The following is a 27,755-nucleotide window of genomic DNA, read 5'->3' as shown; positions in this document are numbered from 1 at the left end:
ATTAAAAACCAGCTACTTTTGTTAAGTTTAATAGGTATTGATTTGCCTTCTTGTTGTTTCATACCCTTTTTTTTAAACTGTGGGAACCACAAGTTTCTTAAAGACAAGAAATTATTGAAAAAAAAGGCTTATCTCCAAAAGTGTGGTCAATAGCAGCTGAGGATTCAACTGAACATTGTGTGTCATTCACACTTTATGTGAGCATTTTATCTTGAGAAAACTACACAGTCATCAAGCATCTTTATAATGTGTTTCATCTGCTTTGTGAAAATGTATTTATTTGAGTCTCTTTTACTGGCCTTACATAGTTTCATTAAAGCTTTTGAACATATTTACAATTACATATGCATATAGTTTTATTAGTATGTTTATTGACACATTTATATTTGTGTATGTTACATATACACACATATATTTACATGTATTTCTGTTTTTATTTTAAGTAAAGAACATTTAAGTAAAAAATCTTAAGCCTGGAACATTCCCAACAATTTTCAAATGGTCAAAGAACCTACAAACAGTGTGTATTTTAAGAGAAAAAAAAGAGAACAAACTCTTGATGTGAGGAGAGAATGGAGTCAAAACTAGATACAATATATTACTGGTTTTGAATTATACAGAGAGTACAACATTCCAAATAATCAACCAAATAATGCTGTGAAAGTTTCTAAATAAAATATTTATGTCAACTAGAATGTAAACCTTGCTTGGCAAATTTATTTCTGCATTGAAAAGTGTTTGTGTAATGCTAAAGCAAATTATTTTTGTGTTGGTCTTCAAACTGCTCTTGAGCTTAAGTTTGAATTTAAATACTCTGGTTACTGTGGGCTCATCAGTTAATAGAACCTACTAATGACAACTGTTTTTCTTTAATCCTCTTGATTATGAATAGTTCAAGTATACACATCATGACATTTTAGAAAAGCATTCGAAACTTAAACTACTTTGTTGTTAACCTCCTCGGTGCGGATTACTGTACGTGGTGAGGGGACCTCCCAGGGAAGGTTCTGTTCTATCTGGTTACCTTCTCTGGGATCTAAACATCCACCCACGTGTTTGCCGTGGGTGGCGACCCGTGAAGGGGAGGAGAGGATCCTGGTGGTTGAGGGGTCCAACCCTAACACACCACTTTGGCCTCGAATTCCTGTAGACGGGTGGCCTTTGGGTGGCCCCCCTTGGATCAATCGGCTGGTCCACTTGGGCTAGAGTCAACCAAGTACCAGTGTTGGAAGTTCTCAACAGGTGTTGTGGACATTGTGCTGATGCTGGTGTTTGGGTATAGTGCTCACGAAACCCTGGCATTGCTGCATTGTCCTTGCGTGACTTTGTAGTGCGTCCCCTTGTAGGGCTCCATGGTGGGTGGGGTCAGTGGGTACCGAAATGTTTTCTTTTTCCTATGGATCCTCTAAAAAATTTAAATAATTGTAAAAAATCAGTCAGTAGGTAAACGACCACGTCTTGAATACTCAGAACAGCAATCTTCAACATCAGTGACACACGTACCTCATATTCTTATATTACATTCTCTTTTGGAAAAACCTTTAGGGCAAATGTCCCCTTTTTTTTATTCAAAAGGGACTAGAGGGACTTGCTGGCTCTCCAAAGTCAGTAAAGAAACTTCGATCTGGTGACATATTGGTTGAAACATCCACATCCCAACGCAGTGAACTCCTCTTGAATTCAAAGGCAATTGGGGATATACCTATTGAGGTTACACCCCATGCTACCTTGAATTCTTCATGAGGAGTTATTGTTGAAAGGGATTTTAAGAACGTTCCTGAGTCAGAGATTCTCGCTGGTCTCTCCACTCAAGGAGTTTGTGCAGTGAGGCGCATCTCCACTCGCAAAGATGGAGTTACACTGCCTTAAATACCCTCGTTTTAACATTTACTTCACCACGTGCACCTGCCACCATCAAGGCAGGTTATCTCATTTGCAGGGTTCGGCCATACATACCAAACCCTCTTCGATGTTTCCAATGTAAGAGATTAGGCCACTCAAAGACATCTTGTTGTGGTTCCTTGACATGTGCTTGTTGTGGAGGCAAGGACCACGATGCCTATGACTGTGACATGAACCCACATTGCATAAACTGCAATGGTTCTCACCCCTCTTACTTTCATTCTTGCCCAAAATGGTTGGAGGAAAAAGAGGTGCAGCGTTTGAAAACGACACATAACATTAGTTATCCTGAGGCTCGGAAATTGCTGTCCACAACTCCATCTCGGACATATGCTGCTGCACTTCATTCCACAACTACAGTGGGAGTGCAGTCAGATCTCTCTGTGCCTCCAAGAGAATCGTTTTCAAAACAAATGAAAAGCCTTTTGACTTCCGTGGTTAAAAAGGTTGATGAATCGACTTCCACACCCATCTCTGTTCCTCCCATACCTTCCAACAAACCTCAAGATCCACGTCCTTCAGTTTCAAATACAGGCATTTCTTCTGATACATCTTTTTCTCCCACCACAAGAGACAAAACAATTATTCGTTCGCATCCTCAGTCACTGGATTCCTCTTCCAATAACAAAAACCTGCCCACCTGACCCAGAGCAGGATCCATGGAGGTTGATAGACCTCTTCCGACTAAAGACAGTAAAGAAAAAAGACGTGGTCGTAAACCGAAGGGTTCTCCAGCCACTTCACCTACCCGTTCTTAAAAATGGCCACCTTGATACAATGGAACTGTCGAGGTTTACATTCTAATCTAGATGATATCAAAACGCTGATTGCTTCCTACCATCCTGTTTGTCTTTCTTTACAAGAAACATTTCTCAAAACTGCTGATACTGTCTCCATTCGGCAGAAATGACAGGTTGTGTGATGGTCGAGTACATGGAGGGGTGGCACTGTTGGTTGATCAACACGTGCCCACCCTGTCTTTGTCACTCAACACACCCTTGGAGGCTGTAGCCATCCGTGTTTCCTTGGGTCATACCATCACTGTTTGTTCTCTGTACCTGTCCCCTGGAGAGACATATGATCAATCAGATCTTGATGCTTTCATTGAACAGTTGCCATCTCCATTTCTAATCCTAGGGGATTTTAATGGACATCATCCCCTTTGGGGAAGTGCTATTATTGATGGGAGGGGCCGATCTGTAGAGCGGATGCTCTCTGATCACAATCTTTCTCTTTTCAATACTGGTTCCTCCACTTACTTTCATGCACCTAGTCAGTCCTTTACCGCTATTGATCTCTCAGTTTGCTCCTCTTCATTCTTCTCCCATTTATCATGGAGGGTTGACAATAATCCACTAGGCAGTGATCATTTTCCGATCCTTTTGAGAGAGACTGGCCATGGTCGATGCCACCCTACCCGCGTGCCCCGGTGGACTGATTCACTTTCACTGCTCTCGCAGAACTTGATCCTGCCATCGTAAATCAGCCATCAATAGACGACTGTGTAGCAGCAGTAACTGACTGTATTACACATGCAGCTGCTCAGTGTATTCCTAAAACCTCGACACGTTTTCCACGATATCCTCGTCCGTGGTGGAATCCTGCTTGCCACTTAGCATGGAAGGCTCAAAAGCGGGCCTGGGATACTTTTCGTAGATATCCCACACTTTCAAACCGGGTTGCTTTCCAACGGGCCTGTGCACATGCTAGGTGGGTAAGACTTCAAAGCCAGAAGGAATCTTGGATTAAGTTCACAACCAGCATATCTTCTACCACCAGTTCCAAGATCATATGGGACAGGATTCGAAAGGTTAATGGGCACTACAATTCTGTCCCCCTCTCAATCTTACTCTCTGATGGTCAGGAGGTGACTGATGTTCAGAACATCGCTAACACTCTAGGTGAAAGCTTTTGCCGGGTATCTAGCACTTCTGCTTGTTCCTCCACCTTCCTGGCCATCAAGACTCGGGCAGAGCGATCACCTCTTTCCTTTCGAACCGACTGTTTCTTTGACTATAATTGTCCCTTGACCCTGGTGGAACTAAAAATGGCCCTTCATCGGTCTGCCAGTATGTCTGTTGGACCTGATGATATTCATTATGACATGCTGCACCATCTATCTCCTGCTTCTCTTGATGTCCTGATTGTTTTCAACCGGATCTGGCAGGAGAATGTTTTTCCTGATGCCTGGCGCCAGGCCATTATTTTACCTTTCTCTAAGCCATGGAAAGATCCCAAGATTCCTTCAAACTACCGTCCAATTGCTTTGACGAGCTGTCTCTGAAAGACATTAGAAAGGATGGTTAATGCTCGTCTTGTTTGGTTCCTTGAATCAAACAACCTCATCTCGCCCACCCAGTGTGGGTTCTGTCGACAGCACTCCACCACAGACCACCTAATTCGTCTTGAAACATCTATCAGAGAAGCCTTTCTCAACCGCCAACATTTTGTATCAATATTCTTTGACATAGAGAAGGCTTACGACACAACATGGAGGTATGGCGTTTTGCGAGACCTCCATACATATGGATTACGTGGCTATCTACCCATGTTTTTTTGAAAATGTTTAATGGACAGGAGATTTATGTCTATTACTACATTTATTTAGTTATTTATTTTATTTTTTTTTACATTTTTACCGAATGTCTGGTGCAGATAGCCTTGCTGCTTTGTGCCATAAAACACTAAATCAATCAATCAATCAATTGTTGTTAACATATGTTAATCAATAAACTTGGCATCAAAACAGTTTAAAGTTCAGATTTTAGTAAAATATAAGAATTCATTAATTTTAAAAAGATGTATATATATAAATAAATGCTCAAGTTTTATTTTCTTTATCACATGATACTTCTTCAGTCCATGTCACCTGGACCAGCATGGTCATGTGGTTAAGGCATTCGACTCACCACCTGAGGGTCACAGGTTTGAATCCCCATTACACCAAAGATGCTCACTCTTTCAACCATAGAGGCATTATAACATTACGGTCAATCCCACTAATCTTTGGTAAAAGAGTAGCCCAAGAGTTGGTGGTGGGTGGTGATGACTAGTTGCCTTCCCTCTAGTCTTACACTGCTAAATTGGGGATGGCTAACACAGGTAGCCCTCGTATAGTTAGTACGAAATTCAAAACAAACCAATCCATGCTGGCTATTTCAACATTTTCTTATAGTCTTATATAGCCTTATACATTTTCATGTAATTTTTCAGTTTTATATTTTTCTAAGTTAAACTGCTAACTTGTAATGAGAAAACTTTCTGCTTTATGGAGACACAAGTGGAAAGCAAATGTCATTTTGTTCTCAAAAATTGTCATAAGTTCTCTGACATGTACTGTTTTATAATTTGCAATCAACAGAAGGTTTCACTCAATTAATAACTATGTAGTTGGTTACTATGCCTAAGCAATATTGATATTCGTTTAGAAAATTTTTAGTGGTTATGCAAACAAAATTTGATAACTGTAGGATGGATAAAATTATTCTTCATCACAATAAACATAAAAATCCTTGCCTTATTTTATTAACTCTATGAGCATGGGATCAGTCTATGGGACCAACCACGTGACATCTTTGTACTTATTTAAAGTCTTTTTCAATTCAATACTTCTGCTTTTCAATATAGCATTATATCTTCACAAAATTTTGCTGTCTTTCAGTTAATATTATGTCTATACAAAACATCATTCCTTAGTGAAGTATGTTTAATAAATAAAGATTTGTTCATGAATATATTGAATATTTGTTTTGAATAGTCCATGTGCAATGTTAAAATTGCTTTTCCTTATCTCAGAAATATCAAACTTCCTTTGTGTAATCCCAAAGACCTCCTAAATGTTGTTTAAAACGTTGTTCTTCAGTAAAACTTGATAGTTTGTGTTAGTTTCTCTAACCTAACTCAAAAAGAGATTGATCAATCTGGTTGACCTTGCAACTACAAAAAAAAATATCCTTTTTTCTTTTTATAATCACTTCATATTGTAATCAGAAACCACATTTGTTTGTCATATTTAGTTCTACGTTTGTAGCAGTATGCATCTGTTTATAATTACTTTGTATTGTTTTATAGCTTGCTTATAATAAGTTGTATATTACTTGGGAAATGTGTAGCTCATATTAATCTATGGAATTACATTACCAACAAGCTACTACAACTAATATAAGCATTTCTCATGTGTGCCTCATGAAGCATTTTTATTTTAATATTATTACATATTTTACTTAATCTAATATTAACTAATCTAAAACCATCTTGATTTTTACATTTTAGTTACAGTTAGAATAAACATGAAAAATAAGAAATAAAGTATTTATCAAATGTTCTTATTTTTGCTCTTGGTTGTCAAAGAGAGTAAGCTGTAATTTTTTTACACTGCTTGTAGTACTGCAATTAATAATTTTTATTTAACTAAATGACGCTCCAAACGATATAGACTAACAACACGCAAAAAGTCGACAAATTTCCTGACCTCTCAAAACATTTCTGGCTTCCTAACTCTAAGACAACAGTTGTTACAAATTCGTCCAATCTCGTTAATTTTCTCATGTCAAAGCTGTTTGTAGTCTGTGTGAAGTTGACATTTAATCATTGAGAACAGAATGCTATGCAACACATTTGATAGATGAAAATCTTGAGTTTCTGTTGGTTGAAGATAAAATATAATTATATGTAAGCAACAAATTGTGAAATAGTGAGTGTGGCAGGAGGGGTCTGATTTTTTATTTGATAACTCTGTAACCCAGTGGTGCACAAACTTTTTGAGTCAGGGGCCACAAACAAACTTCTCATAACTGTTGGGGGCCACAAAAAAGTGAAGATTAAAATCGTCCCACAGTTGTTTCACACAAGATGGACATCACTTTTAAGAACACAAAATAATGATTACATCAAAGAGTTTGCACATTATTCTAAGAAATGTTATGATGCGTCAACTTTCACAAAGTCAGTGTGATGGATGGTGCTGCACTTCATCTACGAGCTTAGAAATGTCTGGCTTGATGTTTGACGTTGAAAGACGCAAGACTGCTTCCAGATGATCATCAGTCAGCTGATTGCGAGTGTTGTTTTTGTTCAGTTTCATGTCCGAGAAAGCCTGTTTGCAGCAGTATGTGCTGCCAAACATGCTGGTGTGGACAAGTGCGTTCTCTTTCAGATTAGCAAATGTATCAGGCAACGTTTTGTAGAAGTCAAGCAAACTATTTTCTCGATAAATAGCACGCAATTTATCAGATGCCTGGAGATTAGTAAGTTCGAGCGGATATTCTGCTGACCAGGCATCCACTGACACACTGAACAGATCATCAAAAAGTTTCATCAACAATCTGCATTGGTCAAAGTCATGAAACCATGAGTTGAAGGACTGAATTAAGATATCTAGCTTCACAACATAAACTTGTGTGTCAATGTCCTGATTCTTCTGTAGCTGTGACTGAAAAGTGGGAAAGTGCACAAAGTTGCCTGATGCTGCTTGCTGCCAGAACAACTGCAACTGAAAGCTGAGATGTGATTTGCAAGCTGACAGATAAGCTGATTTTTGCCTTGCAACTTCAAATTCAGATCATTCAAGTATTGTGTAATGTCGACCAGAAAGGTCAAATCAGCTTGCCATGCTGGATCAGTCATGGAAATCACTTCTGTGTCTTTGTTATTACTTCTGAGGAATTCTATCACCTCATCAATCAACTCCCAGAATCTTCTGAGCATCTTCCCTCGACTCAGCCAGCATACTTCACAGTGATATGCAAGGTCACCATAGTCTGAATCAATTTCTTTAAGAAGACTTCAAAACTAACTGTGATTGAGCCCTCGTGATTTGATGAAATTAATGGTTTTTGTCACTAATGCCATCAGTGCCTGAAAACCAAGTTCTTTATTGCACAGGTTCTGTTCGTGAATAATACAGTGCAACTTCACCAACTGTCTGTTCTGCTTTCCTCGATGCTTCATCAACAGTGCTACCAACCCACTACTTTCTCCAGTCATGGCTGGTGCTCCATCAGTTGTTACACTTACCAGTTTCAAGAAATCCAATGAAACACTACTACACAGTCGTACTGTCTCCTCGAATAGAGCAGACCCAGTTGTCTGACCGTTCATGGAACCCATGCCGATTAGTTCCTCTGTGATATCAAACGATGACGACACACCACAAACAAACACTAGTAGCTGTGCTATTGAACTGATGTCAGTCGACTTGTCTGCTGCCAAAGAGAAGTAGACAAAGTTGGCTGCTTTATTTGTAAGCTGTCTTGTCACGTCTGCTGAGAGGTGTGAAATTCTTCGTTGAACTGTCATTCGATTCAAAGCCACCATCTGTAGCTTGTGAACTGCTTCTGGACACAACTTTTCCGATGCAGTAATCATACATTGCTTTACAAAATCACCATTAGTGAACGGTTGGCCAGATTTCACTATCATCAAAGAAATAACGTAACTGACCTCACATGCTGCACCTAAATCTGCTGACTGCTTTGAGAAAACGTTCTGCTGGTGATTCAGCAACTGCTGCAGAGATTCAATTCAAGCTGTTCGTTCATCACCGACAACGTTGTGGAAATCTTTATGCTTCGACTCATAATGATGCTTTATATTGGATACCTTTGCCACTGCTACTGTTGAATGACACAGCAGAAAATCACGTTCTTCCTGTTGTTGAACAAAACAGTATTGCGCAGTCCAATCATCATAAAACTGCTGGTTTTTGTAGTCTTTTCTTAATCGTTTCTTTTATGATTAGTTGCCATTTTTGTTGCCATTATGAAATAATATCAAAATAGAGCTCGTAACTAAATCTCTAAGAACAATTGGAAAGCATGATATTTCGTAATTACAGAAATATTACATTATTGCGCGAATGATTAAATGCCTATGCATTAACTAGATTTGCTTATTAAATTTTATTTTCTGCTTGACATAAATATGGAACCATCCAGTATCTAATCTAATGCATATTCTTCTATAGTGCTTAATCTTCGCGCAGGCACAAACTCTAAGCACATGCACTCTCTGTGTTTGACTTTCCTGTTGAACATCTCAGGCCACTCGGCGACTCGTCGTGGGCCGGACTTTGTACACCACTGCTGTAACCAAACAAAGTTGAAGACTATAATAAATATGTTTTATCTGTGAAATGATGATTTTATAGAGAGAAATTTGTTTAAATTTTGTACCTTTTCAAGGATGGTGGATAAAATATGAGTGATGACATGCTAAAAGAAAATGTTATGTGTCCCACTAAGTGAAATTTATGATTTTTAAAAATATTGTCTTGTAGAATTAATAACTTAAATACTATTAAAATATGGAATATTAGCTAAGATTTTATGCTATTGTAATTGGTAAAACACATTCAAAACTTTATTAAACTTTTTTATAAGATACTAAAAGTTCAACTACTTAATTAGTGTAATTTTTAAAAACCTTTTATTTTATATTACATAATATTTCTTACTGAACAGTGTTCAACCACTAACATCATTGGAGCTGTGAACAGCCTAATTCCCTATATCAATATTTACACAGTTTCAGTTGAAAAATGTAAGAAAGAGAAATTTAGCAAAAAGTGTCATTTCTTTAAAATATTGCTTTTAAAAGAAAAAGGAAACAAGTTTAATTAGAAATAACATGCAATGTAAGAAGAAAAAAAAAACCAACAACCATTAACTTATTTTCTAATAAGTGTATGAAAGAAGGCTTTTATGAAGGAAGAAAAAAAAAAATCTGATTTTTCAAAATCAACAATCAAATCATAATTTTATGGAGATGAGATTGTGAGGTCATTTTAGGGTCAAGTTATTTTATTTGATTTTCTAAAAGTGTGTGAAACAGGCTTTTATGAGGAAAAGAAAAAATTGAATATTCTTAGTGTTAAAAATTAACAATTCAGAACACAATTTTTATGAAGATGAGATTATGTGGAGTCATTTTAGGATCAACTGATTTTATGTATTTTGTAATAAGTGTATGAAACAGGCTTTATGGTATTAAAAAAAAGTTTTTATTTTTAAAAATCAACAAAATTTTTGTAAACATGAAATTATGTGGGGCCATTTGAGGATCCATTCATTTAATTTTGTATGTGCTTTATTCTCACTTCAGGTATTATCTTTTTTTTTTTTTTTACAATTGTAGTGGAGTAACTATTGGTATCTAGTACATCGACAAAATAAAACTGCATATACCATGTACTCAAAAACACAGGAAATGAAGAAGAAGTGGACACATGCAATTGAAAAGGCTCTGTAAGTTACTTTGATTTTTATCATGCAGTTGTGAGAATATTTTCTATTAAAATCTGGTTTTAAATTAGGGTTTTAAATGCTAAGCATACATATTTGAAGTATAGTTGGTTTTATTTTGCATTGTTACCTTTGCTGTTAGTAGAGATGAAATAAAGGGTGCTTTAATACATGATAAACTTGTACATCGAGTGATGAAATGTGAAAAAATGTTACGTCATCCTGATTAACCATTTTCTTCACACTTGTCCCTCAGTGGCAAGTGGCATGTCTGTGAACTTTACCACTAAAAACTGGGTTTAAATATCAGATCACATTTGTGCTTAATACCAAACAACCTTATCAGTCTTCACACTTGGAACATCTTTCATAGGCTGAAAATGTTATGGACACCCACATAAGTAGAACAGAGTATTTATTGAGATAAATCTTAATTATATACTGTGTGAATTGTTTTTTGAAACCATTATTTATGGATTAAATATTTACTTATGTTAGCTTATTTGGCTACTGAGTTTGATTACTTTTTGAGAGCATCTGTGTTTGTACAATTGTGTGCATGTATGTGTTTGTCTCTTTAATAGACAGTATTACTATGTGGTCAGTCTTTTAATATGCTATGTGAGAATGTTGGTCAGGCTGAGCTTAAAATAAATGCCAAAAATAACATTGACTGTAGAGTTATAATTAATTTTATGTTTTAACATATAAAAAAATGTGGAAGTAAGTGCATACTTGGGACATGCCCAACTGTTTTAAGTTAAAAGTCATTAAGAAATACCAATAACTGGAATTATTATGTTAGGAATACTGGATTTGTGAGAAAAATTAGTTAGATATTAGAAAGTTTTAATATTTTAAGAATAAGTCAGAGCAGAACACTTACAGGTTTGAGCTCTAATATGAGACTGGATATATATTAACTAACAATATATTAAAAGCTAAATATAACAAATAAAAAAACTGCTTTAGGAATTATTTTTGACAATCTAGTTGTTGTCAGTGGAATAGGTTTGAATTATTCAAACATAATATTTAATTTTAGAAGACAAAATACACCAAATGTCTTATTTTGGCCATTATGTAATAGCAAAATATAAATGGCCTATGCTCTGTAGAGATTTTGATATTGTTTGCCCATACAGTTGAAAACATGTTTATTGTTGTGTATTTCTTAAGACACTAGAAAATTGGAAAAAATATTTCTCTATTTTTACTCATCCAGTCCATAGCAGGTTTAAACAAATTCTACTTTAAACTTGGTCGTGTATATTTTAGTTTAAAACAAATGAACTAAAGATAAAACTATACTTTTTAGTATGTGGTATTGCAAATTAAAAATTCATTATAAATCCTAACTTCCTTCACAAATGATACACCAATGGGCTTTATTTGATCACTGGTTCAGCACAAGTTTTTTTATTTCCTGGTAATCCAATTTTTTCTACTCCTACCAATGAGATTCAAACTCAGAACATTTTACACAGTAGATGAGTGAATGCTGTACTAGCTTATCTAATTAGTTAACCCATTAGTGTCTGATAATAAGACATTTTTAAAGTCAAACTACTACAGTGGTTACATTGAATCCTTTTGTGGTGAGTTGTGGAGAAATATCCTAATGTTCATTCAAACTTGTGTTAGTAACATTGAAAAACAGTATGATGTATCTTGTGTGTTGATGAAAAGCAGTGCTCCAAGCCTTATTTTTTATACTTTAGGAATATCTGAACAACATGTGAACTTGATCCAGTTTTTGTACATCAAACAGCCAAGAAAAACATATTACCATAAGTTACAAGACATTCATATTACATATAATTCCTGCATCATTCTCTAAGTTTTAATGATTCAGGTGTAGTTCTTCCTTGTACATTGCAACATCAAGGAGTCTTGTCAAGTCATTAATCTTCTGATATAGTCTTTGTCTTTCTTTATTTGTGCCAGTTTAACAATAAAAGAGGAGGTTCTATTTAAATAAACAACTAACATTGTAGAAAAATATAGAATACCAGGCATTATAATGGAAAAGCAAAACGATGCTAAAATTATTTTTATTAATATGATTATAATGGCTTTTATGCATTTATTTCTTTCATCTTCAAACTTGAAACTGTCTCATATGGATATTGATGAATCATATAGTGTAATTTAGTTATTCAGTTTCCTGTACTGATATTTGGTATAGTTTAATAAATATTTCAGATTAGAAGAAATGCACATGAGGTAAGGCAATTGGTGTTTAATTTTCTGATACCCTTAATTAGTGCAAATGTATATGTTCACTAGTATAGGTTAAAAATGATGTCATATCTAGTTCACTTAAGTATGAATATAATGGAGACTACCATATTCAATAGTATCTCTGGAAATAGCATTTGCTTTCCTAAGAAAATATGGCTGAGAACTTTTTTCTGCAAGATCACATGGTCACTGGATTTTTGGAAAGCTGTCTTCATCAAAATATTATTTATAATTTTGTTACCTAATTTTGCTGTCATACTTCCTACAAAATAGAAAGGATATATTTGAAAAAAGATTCATCTATAAGTTATTTTAATGGTTTTTTGTTTTACTTTCATTTAGTGTCAGTGTCTGTCTCACTTCCATGAGAGTCAACAGATCACAAATTCAACATAAAAAATTCATCTATAAGTTATTTTAATGGTTTTTCTTTTACTTTCTTTCAGTGACAGTGTCTGTCCTGCTTCAATGAGACTCACAGATCACAAATTCAACATGTTCACATTTACTAAACCATCGAATTGCATGGACTGTGGCAAACTACTTAGGTAGGTGCATTTTTGTGAGAGATTGTCTCTCTTATATTGGAAATAGTTTGAAATATTCCTGCAACAGACAAGGCTTCATATAACAAAGGTCACAGGTTTGATTTACCATTCAGGTTTTGATGCTCCACAATAGAAATTATTTTCACTGTAGCCTAGGGTTATTGTTTATTATCATTCTAAACATATACCTATCAAATAGATGCAAAGCCTGTACTACTTAAATTAGCATTGTTGTGGTTAGTAGTCTATATATGATAAACTAAGTCTAATTACAAATTAATTACTAGTTTTTTAAAATGATTTACCTATTAGTTTATGTTTTAGCTATTAATCTGCTTTCATATTTAGAAGAATCCAGAGAAGAACTGTGTGTGGTGATAGGAGCTGAAATTTGATCTTGGATTTACTTGTTATAAAAACAACAAAGGCAGGCATGATCCACTTGTATGGGCTGTTGCTGTGCTGGAATTTGAGTCAATTAATTATCTAAATGGTGTATTATCAGTTAGCTGGATATATAAAGTTTCTGTTTTTTTCTTGTTTGTTTGGGTATCTTATTCTTTTAGCATTGTACCATTTTATCATATGATCTGTGACCTAATGGGCAAGTGTAGATTGATCAGTATCACAATATCTTTTATGTTTGTTATATTTCTAAATTGTGGCTTTTGTTGATTTTTTTCTCTCTCTTTTTTTCTCTTATTCTTCATTGTATTAAAATTAAAATTTACATCTGCAAAGAATGTTGTAAGTATTGCTTTCCACCAGGTCTTTGGGTCTTTCAGGTAGTGTAGTGTGCCACTAGCTGTGGAACTATTGCATTGACAGCTCTTCTGACTTTATACTGTTTGAATATTGCCTTTCACGTGTGACTGTATGTCTCTGATTTTCTCCTGCTTGTTTATGGTATTTGTCTTCTTTGTAAGTGAACCCATTATCAAGAAGAGTCACAGTGACGTGTTTTTCTTTATTCCTCTTAACATATAAACTTTGTTCATTCGAGAAACCTTTGTGCCCATCATTACATATTGGGGTTATTTGGTTTGTATTTGATATTTTTCATCTGTGTCTATAGGTTTTCTGTAAGTTCCTCTAGTACGTAAGTTATTGGTCATGGAAACCATCACATCTTTGAATGCAATCTTTTTTTTAAATTGTTTCTTATATCTGTTGTGAATTGATGAATGTTATCTGTGCTTACATACTTTGAAATTTTGTTCATACTGTGTTGCCACATTACAAATGTACTATCAATATACTTGAGATCTGAGCAAAATTTTGGTTTCTGGGTTGTTTTTTTTGAGGGGGTTACTTTTAGTGTTCTTTGTAAAAGTTACTGAGTGTGATTGAAAGGTTGATTCCAGGTTTGAGATTTCTTGTTTTCTGGTAATAAATTTTGTTAGGTTGAAAATAAAGTTGTATTGATGCAGAAAGTTGTATTAAGTCATGTTAAGTCTTTGAGAGTTGTACTGTTTTTATGTTGTTGATGGAGTATCTAATATTTCAGGAACTGGTACATTGGAAAATATGTTTGATGCATTGAAACTTGTATTATATATTATTGATTACTAGTGGTATTATATTTGGAAGATACTTAGTTAAGAGGTGGCTTTATTATGTTTCTGAGTTAGTCTTTGATCTTATAGAATTTTAAGAGGTAATGTGACCTTAATTCCTTTGTGAATTATATTATTCTGTCTGTGATGGAAAATGAGATGGCTATACACTAATGTACAGTTATGTCTTTCTACATTCATTACAAATTGTGTATTATTAGTATTGGATATTAATGCAATACCAGTGTATTATGTCTTACATTTTGGCTGCTGATCTGCTACTGTTTACTAAGATGAGAGGCAAGACAAGAAAATAACAGAGACTTAGGATTAAACCACGTTTCCTGCTACCATGCACAGGATTTCTCAGGACAAGTTGGTAGCAGATTAGCACCAATATTTAGATTAAATTTTAGGTGATTTAATAGTGTACTAACCATGCCAATTACTGTCCAGTCTTACCACAATAACTTAATTAAAAAATGATGCATTTGCTTAATTTAAGATTTATCCTTATAAATGTGGAGTTTAACTGCAACAATCTTGGAACATAAATAACCTGAAGTTAATAGAGGTTATTGGTTATAAAATTCAGAAATGTAATATGTCATTTTTGTATATATTCCCTGAGTATATGATAAACTTTTAATTTGCAGTAAAGTTCTCAAGTTTCCATCTTTTGGTCAGTTATATTGAAATTACTGTGAGAAGATGGATACCTTTTAGGAATCTGCATACAATCTAGTAACCATTTTGAGGAGCAGAAGTTTGCTCATAATAATAATTATTTTTCCATAAGTTTACTGCAACACTGTTTAACTGTAAATCAACAGAAATAAACTGAGTATACAGTAAGATTTATTTTTGTACTCTTTCTGGAAGAAATGGAAGTTGCAAAAGAACATTTTATCAACCTTTGTTCCCAAAAAATCCAAAGTTTGTTGTAACTATTTTATCTCTAATTTTACATATATTAAAACAATTTTATTTTTTATGGGATGTTGTTAGAGGTCTTCATAACACAGTATGTGTAAAGAAACTCTTCCAATGAGCTTCAAAAAAGTTGTCTTTTAGAGGTTTTTACAACAGTATTTGACTGGACTATCATTACATTTCATCTCAGAATTCATGACATTTTTTTTACCATGTTAATTATTTCTAACTGAAAGATTTGTTTTATGATCAGGCAGAAGGCATGGTCATTCTCTGTTTTTCAATTGTAATCAGCACCAACATCTTTATAGGAAGTCTTGGAATTGAATGTTTTACCTTTCTTGAAAACATGATTATACTTTTAAAAAGTACAATGTTGATAGTACCTGTTACCTTACAACATAACATATAATCTATTCCACATTTTCTTTACAACAGCAATTTTTCATTAAGTTTATTGAAAATGGTTAACCTTTTTTACTCCTCTTTTTTGTTCTTGTCAAATTCTATTCCACAAATTGATGACAAATAATTAACAGAAACATCTTCATTACATATCCAATCATATTAAAACAAAGTCAATATACAGGAGTGTGTGAAAGTGTTAGGACAAGAGAATATTTTGTCATTCTTTCCATTTTATAGGGTTAATCCTTTCATGCCATTCCAGAATGTAAATTTGAACACCATAGTAATGCTTTAATAATTCATGTTGACAGTTGAATGAGCCTGGGTGAGAAATCTTAGCTCCTTGCTAGTGGACCCAAAAATTTTATTGAAGTTTAAAGATAAATAAATAGTTTGAAACATCACATATCAATTAAATGGACTGTTTTGCTGTTTGTGCATGTTATTATCTGTCATGCTTCCTGAGTTTAAGAACATGATCACAATATTTTAACCAGTTTGTTGATACTATGATTTAACTGGGTAAGTACCTGTTAATTAAAATCTTTTGTTAAACATTTCAAGCTTGGCTATAAGACACTAAAAAATGCTAATATTTGAATTAAGAGTTACAGTTTTGCATGATATACTCCATACTGTTTCTAGGCATATATACGTTTGCCATACCTTAAATCAGTCCTATGAATTAGGTATTAACCCATTTACTATGGCAAGCTTAAATTCTGATTGCACACTTTGTGTGACATGGTTTAAAACAAAACAAAACTGATTTTCATTACTTTTCTTCATACCTTTGAGAAAGTATGTTTTCTTGATTCTAAAAAATACATATTAACACTGTAACAACCCTGTATTTCTCTTTCTGGAACACAAGGTCACGGGTACCGAATTGTCATGTTGCCAGACTTAGGATCACCTCAATCTCCTCACACAAATAATATGTACATTTCATTAATTTTTACCTTATGATTAATCACTTGTATCTTTCTTGTATAAAAACACACTCATATTTTTACAATTAAATCCATAATTTCATATCATATCTGAATAAGCTATGGAAAGTTTATATTGTTTTTGTCAAAGATTCTTCAGCAAGAGTTTAGTTCAGAAGTAATATTGGAAGCTTGGATCTTCCAGTAAAGTGTGTTGTACAAGTGCTTGTTCCTGCTATCTCACCTTAAAATATACATGTGAACAGAAAAGAAACTTGTCAAAATCAAAGTTATATAACTGTTTATAAAGTTGCTCATTCCTATCTCCTTGTCTTCAAAGTAAAATTTTGTTCTGTGTTAATTGTTAGAGAAATTGAACATTAAAAAAAATATACCAGGATGATAAACCAATAGATAAACCAATGTTACCTTTTATGACAAAAGATCTTCTTAGTCATATCAGGAAATTGTGGAAAAAAATATTTCACTTTAGAATAACTGTAGAACATCCTGTAAACCTGAATTTGACAGACAAATAGATTTTGACCAAACCTTCCAAATTTGTTTGTTTGTTAATTTCTCGCAAATCTACATGAGGGCTATCTGCACTCCAAATTTGGTACTGACTCTGTTACAAAGAAAGTTTTTAATGATTTGAAAAGGACTACAAAACTAGTGATAAAGACTTACTGAGCTTTAAAATTTGAATGCAAGCAGTTCCTTAAGACTGTTATTGTGAAAATCATTCAAAAGTCCCCGTAACTTATAATTCGGTAAGGAACATTAGTTGCTTCAGTCTGAAAGTAATTTTATTAAATGTATCTCTTAGTGCTTTTATCTTTTCATTTTGTCTAAAAGGCCTTGTAAATATAGACAAAGTGGAAGAAAGATACATAACAGTATTCTCAGGTACTGCAAATACTTCCTCATAACATCCCTGTAGTTGCCTGATTCAAGAGTTCATGTTTCAGAGAGAAAAGGACAGACTAAATACACTGTATTTCTGACTCTTATCCAACAAGAAACAATTCCAGATGCTGTGGAGAGTTTTAAAACTCCTTTTGCTATATCCTGGACAGGCCAGTGTCAGTAGAGGCTTGTCTGTGGATGAAAAAAGCTATTACAGAAAACTAAAGCCAGCATAGTATGGCCCTCAATATAGGAGAGTCATTCTGGAAGTGTCCTGAATGTAAGCATAACTAAGGCAATCCTTACCATTGCTTAAAGTGTAAGACAAAGTATAGGATATGTATATAGAAGAGGAGAAGGCCTGAAAACAGAAACCACAACCAGGTGGTAGAGATAGATTGATAAAATTGATTTGGATCTGGAATATCTTAAATATAAAAAGATCAGACTTAAGTATAATATTAAGCAGATCCTTTCATCAGCTGATGGAAAATTTGAGAAATCTGAAAAAGAAACATTAGCCTCCTCGCAGTGAAATGCTGAAACTTTAAATTTGAATTTTTTTTAAATTTTCAAATAATTCAGTTACATTTTAACACTTCTAGAGTAGCAATAAAAATTTTACTGCTTTTGTGCCTGATAAACCCTTACTTGCCAATATCTGTATGATATTTATATTTGAAAATGTGTATATCCAGGTGCAGTTTCCTGTGTAACCCATATGAAATGATCCTTGAACTTTTAAGAATGGTCACTGATAAAAGAATATCTGTGACATTTGATACTTTGGATAAATGACAGACACCTAGTTTAGCAACAAAAAATACAAGCAGTTACTGATAAACTGATAGATAAGTAGATCAACTATAAGTTAAAAGCTCACAACTAATACAGTGAAGAGTCTAAGAAACAAATTAACCATTTAAAACACTTGTAACAAATTGTACATTGAAAAGATTGAGAGATATCTTTATCAGCTACTTAAAAATACTTGTAAACTGATAAATTGGGGAAACTTCAGGCACATATATCAGCCAATTAAACAAATATTCACAACTGATACAGAGAGGAAACAGAGACACCTGAGTCAGTCACGTTAAAACAGCTGTAATAAATGACTCGTTGGATAAGCTGGTCAGATAATTTAATAAACCATTTCATTTTAACTTTGTACATAATTACATACTTAATTTATTGCTGTTTTTTTTCAAAGAAATTGACTCCAACTGTATGTCTCACTTACAACTATTTCTTAACAATTATTAAAATGAAATGGGACCTAAAAGTTAAAAATGTGAAATTTATTATACAATAAACATATGATAAAATTCTTGTAGCAGTGATTCAAGAAAAGGTATAGTGCTTTAACAGAAGCTAAGCTAGATGGGCTGCATTTAAAATTATTCAAGAACACTTCTCGTGTGTTATGGGACAGGTTTTGCTATAGAGTTCCCCTTGTCTACCATTTTACATGTGTAGTTTATGTTTAAACTTGAAATGAATGCATTAAATATTTGTGGGGTTAAATTTTCTCTGCAGTTAAAATATGTGAATGACATATATTTGATGTGGCATAGTGACAACAACACATTAATACAATTTAAAGATCAACTTAATTTGGTTAGTTCTACTATACAATTTTTCCTGGAGGTGAAAGAGGGTTGAATATTCTAGACATGATAGTTAAATGGGATAATGGGTTTTTCTCATCTTTATTTTCTGGAAAACCATTTTTTCATGGTTAATCCACCACACAACATATGTCATCCATGACTACAAAAATTGTTGTTTTTTTTCATTTGTATTTATAGCACTAAAAATCTGTAATTATAGTTATGATGTAAGATTGGAATTAAGTTTTTTTTAAATCTACTTTAGGACAGAGGGTATAATCCTGAGATTACTGATAGGTTTTGTAAAAACAATGTAGCAGTAATCATGCAATTATTGATAAGTTGTATAAAAAATGTAGCTGTAAATTAAAGAACTTATTACATTACAAAGCTACAAGTAGATTATAAAGTTGGTAGCACAAAGGTTTGCTTACCATATGTTGAGGTATGTTAACAATAATAGGTTACATAAAGTAATTGCATATATTGCAGTTTAACTTGACCTTGCAAGTAAAACAAGTTCATAAATGTGCTTTTCTACCTCATTTTGCATTCAATTGTCCTGAATTTTACATTTCTGCATGTATGGGAAATATACACTCAACCGTAAACTCAAAGCATAGATTGAATGAATTGATTTTAGCAGAATTTATGGCAAGCACATCTTGTATTGCAGATTGGAATAATGTTAAACTGATGAACCAGGTTATGTTTAAATTGAAACTAATTGTAAGGACATTAATAAAAATTTAGAAAAATAAAAATATAATTTTGAATAAAGTTGGTGGTCCAGGTGCAGAAGAAATGAAATACTTAGAATTTACTTTATAAGCTCTTTAGTTGTGTCAGAAGTTGAGATAGTGCTAAAAAATGTATCACAGAATAATGTAAATTGGAGATGATACAGGTACATAAGTTGGTTCTAACCTCAGCTATTGCTCCAGATGGTGGTGTTGTATAATTCCACCAAAACATTTACATTTTTTTTAGGGCTGTGTTTTATTTTTGAGAAGTCTTGTTTATTGTGTGAATATCAAACATGTTATTTTTAATTTTTAATGTACTTAAAAGTAAAATAAGAAGTTAGTAAGATAAAGAAACTTTGTGTAGTGAGCAGAAAATAAGACTGTACTATGGAAGGTTTTTGTTTACACGTAATAAAGTGTTGTAATATTCTAATCAACAGAACAGTTTGAGAAAGCTCTGTTTCATCCTCAATCATATAACAAACAGCAGACTATGTGAATCTTCCTTAAAGCTATAAAGGTAGTCAAACAACGCTCCTTGACTTAAGCCTATCAAAGCAAACTTTCTGTTAAAAGTAAAATATCTTGTTCACAAGGCAAAATTCACAGGGATTCACAGCATCAAATGTTATCAAAAGGCTGTTTTTATGTAAATGTGTTTCAATATATATTTATGACTACAAGAAATATATAACACTTATGTTTTTTCCTAAAAAAAGATGGTATTTTCCTTGATTCTGTATATCAGAATTAAGAAATATATACCTACACTAGCAGAGGCCCACAAAACATTTGTGGTCAGATTATTATCTTTATTGCAATAATACTTCTCTAAATACAGGATTTTTAAAATAATATGAAAGACTCGTAATTGCTGACATTGAAATTCATGTCCACATCTGAGGCCTGATTTTACTGAAGACTTTGTTAAGAACAAACTAGATTTGATAAAGAATAAAGTTAACTGTATCTTGTGTACATTTTTTCCTTTGTTTAGTTTAATTAGAGCTAATCTTTACTGCACTTAATTTATTTACTTCAGTAAATAAATACATTAGACCTTTTTATAAAAATTGTGGTAAGCATTTAATATTTTGTATAAAATGTCTACTAAAGTGTGTTTACATCTGTTAAAATGAAATGTCTGCACAGGTACATCGAAATAGTAAGGTGCATGTGTATTTTCAGGAAAGACAGAAACTAAGTATTATTGTAATAGATTTGTTTTCAGTACTAGTGTCACATCTGTATTGCTTTGCTCTCAATATGTATGAAATAGTTGTATGTGCTTTTCATAGGAAGATGCATAGCTTATTACCAGTTAATCATTCTGTTATTTATAGTTTAAAAACAAAAGTGACTGCATTCCACTAAATTTATTTCTTAATTCTGCAGAAAAACTGCACTTAACCAAAATTGTAAATCATTTCATGTGCCCAACTTGTTCTTTTCTCAGTGGATATAGGAGTGTGTTGTACATGAAGTTGTTTGCCATTTCAAGGTTTTCATGGAACATAATTTTTTATTTGTATATTTAGACAAATAACATGCAAGTTTAATAAAAGTGTAAAAGGGTACTTGCATCTCCTGGGACATAGTTTAAGAAAGAGCATTTGCAAAGCCATTTTTCAAAAAATTAACCCATTAACTAAACTTGTATATCAGTGTATGTGTGTGTGCACGACCATGACGTGCATGTATATAATATATACATCTAATTTAAATGCATGTTATCTTTCTAACATCTAAACATCAGTTTCTATTAGATTTGTTGAGGAAACTCAGATGGGTACTCCCCCCCCAAAAAAAAAGATATATTTTTAATGAATAACCAATCAGACAGACATTTTGTGTTTGTTAGCCTTTAACATTTTTGTGATATGAGGATGATGCCAAATTAAAGTAATATTTAATGTTACATATAGCTTGTCTACTTTTGTTGATTGTCCGTGTTCAGTAGCCCTGCATGGTGAGTGACACTCACACATACTATCCTGCCAATCACATGAATGTGGTGATGTAAATGCCATGCAAAGCACAGTAAAATTGCTTGGAACTATAGTAAATCAGGATGCTTGGCATGAAATTACAGAAATATTTGATCATGCCAAAGAGTATTGCATTGTTAAATGCTTTGTAAAATATTTGTGTTTATGTAATTATACATATACCTATAGCACTGCATTTCTATCATTATTTTGTTGTTTAGGATAATGGTGTTGTCACCCTATTGAAATCAGTGAAAATCTTCATACTGTAACTTTTTGCATGTTACCATAACTGAAGTACAAAGTAAGATGTGTGTGTATGTGCAATGAAACACATTTGTTTGAATCTAAATACAGAACTTATGTTTAAATATTTGTGTAAAGATAACTGTTAAATGCATAACAGGTGGGCCATATAGATAGTTGATGGGGTTCAACTTTACCGTCAGTCAGAACTGATTTGTATTAAGCCCAGAAATGTGGTTGTGAGTGGAGTATCCAAGTCACTAACCAAGTTTACAGTTAGAACAGAGAATGGATGCTGGGACTGAGATTCAGAAACAACACTTTTTTAATACACTATCAAGATACTTGACTACATCGAGATTACTGAAAGTATCTTGAAACATTATCAAAACTGTCAAACTTGTTAGTTTGAGCCATTAACTATTCTTCTATTATACTTTCAACAACCTCCATTAAATTAATCAACACTACTAATAAATTATTGATATGCTAGTCATATTTTAACACTATAAATCTGATCCTAGCTATTTTATTTGATTCTAGAAAGAGGCAGCAATAATATATTTACATAGAGTTTAAGCAAAAAACAGAGACAAGCAGCATGGTTATAGACGTGGCTTCTTGTTTGGAGACTGGAAACTTCTAGAGGGTCATTCAACACTGGAATATTTTCTTATCATTTTGGGAGAACTTTTCTCTTGTCTTTGGAGAATCAAGTTTTTGGCCTCCAAACAGGTTCTTATACTGAATCATTCTGGTGTTCTTATGACATCCCTGATAGTGTACACAGCTACCAGTAACAGGGCCTGACACTTAATTGGTTGATTTTTCACAATCTCATTGTGATTCTTGGAACCAGAACCAGAAACACTTGGCCATTGGTTATAGTTAAAGACAAAAATTGATGGTCTACTTGCTTGTATTTATCCTCACATTTTTTTATATGAATTCTACATCAAAGTTCTGATGAACCCATTTTTTAGTAACTATATCCAAGTTAAACATTTCTCATGGCTTTTACTCTGTTGTATTGATATCAGTCTGTTGATAATGATTCCATTCTTGGTCTCTCTAACAAGGTTTTTTTTATGAATAATCTCACAACCATGGTAGCATCATTTGTACATATAAAAATATACTTTGTTAACATATCATTGGGCAACCTTACTTATGTAGCTTCTCTTATGCATTCACTTAGTGTTCCCTACAATTTCTACTGTATATATCTTACCTTTTTGTAATATGCATATTTTCTCAACACTTGAATCATAGTGAAATATCCAAAATGCTGCAAACACTTCAGCTATGTTATTTTACTTCTGTGTATCGACAGTTAGGTAGTCATGATATAGGTATTTGTATTCAGTGCAATTGTAAATATTATATAACTGTGAGTTTGATATACCTGAACAGTATGTATGTGTATAAATATGGGAATGGAGTGTAAAACAAAGCTGTTGTTTTTTATGTCAATATTTATATGAATACTGGGAAATACTTATAGCAAAATGTAGGAAGTATAACTTTGTCATTACTATAGATTGTTTCTATCTTCATATACATGTGATAAAATTAAACATTTACTTCTGGTTTTGTCAGTTATAAAGCCAGATGGTATTACATGCTTATCAGATGGTATTACATGCTTATCAGATGGTATTGCATGCTTATCAGTATTTCTCAAACCAATACAATTATATTTCTCCCAATCCTTGCCAGGTAATTAATTATCATAGGTAGCATGATTGCTGTGAAACTACTATCAAAATGGTGTAATATAATTAATAACAGTACAGGCCTTTACAAGGTCATTCTGTTGTTTCCTTCCCTTTTATTGTTCTATGTTAGTTTATGCTATGAATGTGGGTTGATAAATATCAAATGATGATACATGATTTATTGGTGTAAAACACTTAGTGTTGATGGACATATATGGGGTTAGTGCTCCTCAGTAAAGATAAATTATCTTTATAATATTTTCATGTGTTACTTTAATGAAACTTTTTGATAATCTAGCCTTTGTAAAGAAAAAAGAAGTGCTCATAATGCAATTAAGTATACACTAAAATATAAATTTTAGCTTTGGTTGTGTTAAAATAGTGACAGCAGGTCACAGTTTACATACTTTTGGTCTTTATTTTGAAATTAGAGATACCTAAAAATGTTATATGCATTTGCTTTTTAAACGTCTTTATTAAAACTTTATTCACGTGATGGCAAAGACAACTTCAATTTTATATTCAAATTACAGAATATTATAGTGGAAATTGTGCATAATGTTTGTTCTTTGATTTTTATTTTTTTGTTACAATATGAGCCCAGTTAACAGAGCAGTAGAGGTGGTTGTTCTTAGAATCACACTAACAAACAGTTAATTTATTGAACACCTTCCTGTCATGACAGTTATTAATCCTTTCTGTCTGAATGGTCGGGCAGTTTGGTAACTACCAACTTTTTAAATGATTTGTGAATATTTGAAAATATAAGGACATGACATTATTCATGACAATGGAATACGTATCTGTGAATTTGTACAATAACATTTTTAAAATGAAAATGTGTAATTTTAATTTTTTTTCTGCTTGTACACATGCTGAAGCTATGTTTTAATCCTTCTTATGCAGATATTTTAGTTAGGAACATTCACTTGCATTGTTAGAACTTATGTTAGCATATGTTTACTCATTAACTTCTGACTACAATACTAATTTTTTGTTATTGCTTCTAAAACTGTCCAGAGTTTTTACCAGGTTTTATTTTTCCAGGGGTTTATTTTTTCAAGGCTACAAATGTGCAAGTAAGTAAATTATTTTTATACATTAAAACATAAAGATTTTAAAAATTAAAATAATTGATTTCGGAGAGAAAGATAAAGGTTTATGATAAGTATACCATTTTTTACACCCATTACGTAGGAGTTTGAAATGGCTTTTAAGTAAAGTTTATTTCAAATAATGTAAAAATTGCAAATAATTTATAACATTTTGACTAAATAACTTGCCTTAAGGCATTGAACAACATTTTACAAAATATAACGTTTTCTTTCTGTTGTTTTTAACTTTCTTAGTTGCTTAGCTGTAAGATTTTCATTTTTATTGGGTTATAACTTAGTTTGTGTAATTTTCATTTTCATAACGATTTAATTTGCAAACATTCACATTGATTACTTATATTTTGTACAATATGTTTTTGGTTACAAAAACTTTTACAATTGATTTCCAGAACTTGTTTCTTGGTGTTTTTTTCAAAAGAATTTCTACATATCAAAGGATTATGTATTCCCCATTTACTTAGGGTTCTTACATGGTTTTAGGATATGATTGTTTCCTTTTTGTTTATTTTCCCCTCTTGCTTCATAGTTCTGGACCAAATAGTAATGAACTATGTCCACGAATGTCAGTAATCCATGAGGTTTTTAGTTTCTTGCGTTTCAGCTTCTCATTTACTGACATTCACCCAACCCTCTCCCCTGTCATTCACATACATATCTGACATCCTTCTATGTTAATTTCATACTTAATGTCCTTGATTTGAAACTAAATATAGGATCTTTTAAATGTCAAATGACTATTCTGTCAACTGAGTTAAACATTTAACCCACTAGTTGCTGTTTTAACATCTCAAACCACTACATTTTTCCTCTTTCACAAAAAAAATCTGCCCCTTGCCCTTATCTCAAGGTTATAAGACAAACAGTTGTTTTTTCGGTGGTAATTCAACGTTTCCTTTACTTGAGATCAAACTTGGTTCCGCTAATATTACAAACAAGTTCTCTCTTAGTGAATTGTCCCAAATGCTACGTCACTGATGCAGAGCAGAAACTTTGTATTGGATAACAATATTTATACGGAAATTATATTTTGGCATCTTTTCTGAGTGAGATTAGAGCTAGTATTTCTCATAAGCCAAGCAAGCACTATACAAATAAGTTGAAAGGTTAGATAATTTGCACATTTGGTAGAGATCTTGGGTTTGACACTAAACCCAGAAGATCTAATTGACCATGTTTGTCATTTTGTTTTGAACTAAGTGAAACTAACTTGGCAGCATTAAAATTCATAAAACACATTTATACACTATGCAGATAAGGGACATTGTTTTACAGTGATCTGACATACAGGTTTGAATTTATTATTTTTTAAACCCTGGTAAAATTTATTAGAGATTTGTTGTTAGATTTGTAAGAACCATCAAATAATTGCCAGAGATATAGAATAGTTATAAGGATATTAATGTGCTAAAAGATCTGTGTATTAGTTTTGTATAAAACCCACAGTTTACCAGTACTGTTTGTTTGTTCTATTATGGTTTATCTAGTGCATAATATATCTCCATAAGGTTTGATTAGTTCTCTGTTACCTCTTTCCTGAGTGCTTTCCATTTTTGAAATAATAACCAGTTATTCTCTGACCCAAAATCAGTCACTCTATAAAGTGAGGTAGAAATGGATTTGTAAAAAAAATGTTTCCAAAAGAGATTAATTCATGGTAAATTTTTTCTTTTTGTATAGTTGTAAGTACCATCGTTTAGTCCCTATTCACGTGCAAGTTATCTTCAACTTACAAAACAATCATAATACAAGAGAACTTTTATACCTTTCAGGAGTTCATATGCAAGTTCAACATAAGAACAAATCAAAATGCCTTCAGCTGCAATAAAGACAGTACAAGTTTGTATATTTATCATAATTCTCTTGTATAATCCAGTGGTTTTGTTTTTAGCTTGTGGTATGGGTATACACAAAGACTGTATAGCTACTGTTCGTTCCTGTGGTGCACCAAATTTGCCGCCACGTCCTATATTAAGTTACCGTGCTGGCTCACAGTCCTCTTTTCCATCTCTAGAAGAATCTGAGAAACCTCTTGAAGACTTCTCAAGGATTCATAGGACTGTTATAGGTAATTATAGAAACAGAGTTGATATTACTTTTTCAACGTTTTTTTTTATGTTTATTTTATACATTTGAATTAATTTTTCAATATATTAAATATCCCCTCAAAATAAAAAAGCCTTACTTGATAAGATGTTAACAAGTTATTTGTTTACAGTAAGATAGGGTTTGTCATGAATGATTCAGGAAATAATACTAATAATTATTTTATTAATTATTAATACAAAGGGATTTTATATGGAATACAAATTAGTTTAGGATGATATGTCTGTAAGATATAATGATCATTTATTATAAAAACAAAATGCAAATGGTACAACCAGTAATAATATGTTCTTGTCTTGTACTAACATTTCTTGATTTTCTTTTGCTATACAGCTTAAGTTTAGGTTAGTTTTTAATTGTATTTTATGAATACAACTATAACTATTATAAACATTCTTTATTAGTAGTGCTGGACGATGAGACAAGTATTTATCTGAAATGCTGTTTATGTTTATATATAGTATAATAATGTAATAGTTATGGTTTAAATGTCATCAGTTGGTGAAGTATTGGAAACTCGTAGGCCTACAGTTTATAATAAATTTTATAATTTT

The 27,755-nt window shown here is 32.8% G+C and overlaps 1 protein-coding gene across 3 annotated transcripts in view; it reads left to right on the top strand.

Annotated features, from left to right (window-relative positions):
• LOC143248893 (guanine nucleotide exchange factor VAV3-like) overlaps positions 1-27,236 on the top strand; it is a 31,575-nt gene extending 4,339 nt beyond the window's left edge. For 2 of the 3 annotated variants that reach the window (XM_076497806.1, XM_076497805.1), the window contains 4 exons: positions 10,036-10,145; positions 12,833-12,934; positions 25,031-25,062; positions 26,987-27,236. In XM_076497806.1, the coding sequence (XP_076353921.1) occupies positions 10,036-10,145; positions 12,833-12,934; positions 25,031-25,062; positions 26,987-27,231 (489 nt within the window). In that variant the 3' untranslated portion in view covers positions 27,232-27,236. Of the gene's footprint in view, positions 1-10,035; positions 10,146-12,832; positions 12,935-13,282; positions 15,325-25,030; positions 25,063-26,986 lie in introns of those variants that run through there. The other variant, XM_076497807.1, reaches the window with a different exon arrangement.
• Positions 27,237-27,755: the final 519 nt, after the last annotated feature.

This window comes from Tachypleus tridentatus, chromosome 4 (assembly GCF_004210375.1).
Source record: "Tachypleus tridentatus isolate NWPU-2018 chromosome 4, ASM421037v1, whole genome shotgun sequence".
NCBI lineage: Eukaryota > Metazoa > Arthropoda > Merostomata > Xiphosura > Limulidae > Tachypleus > Tachypleus tridentatus.
Note: the sequence above shows the minus strand (reverse complement) of the source record. Positions and strands in the feature narration are given on the sequence as shown.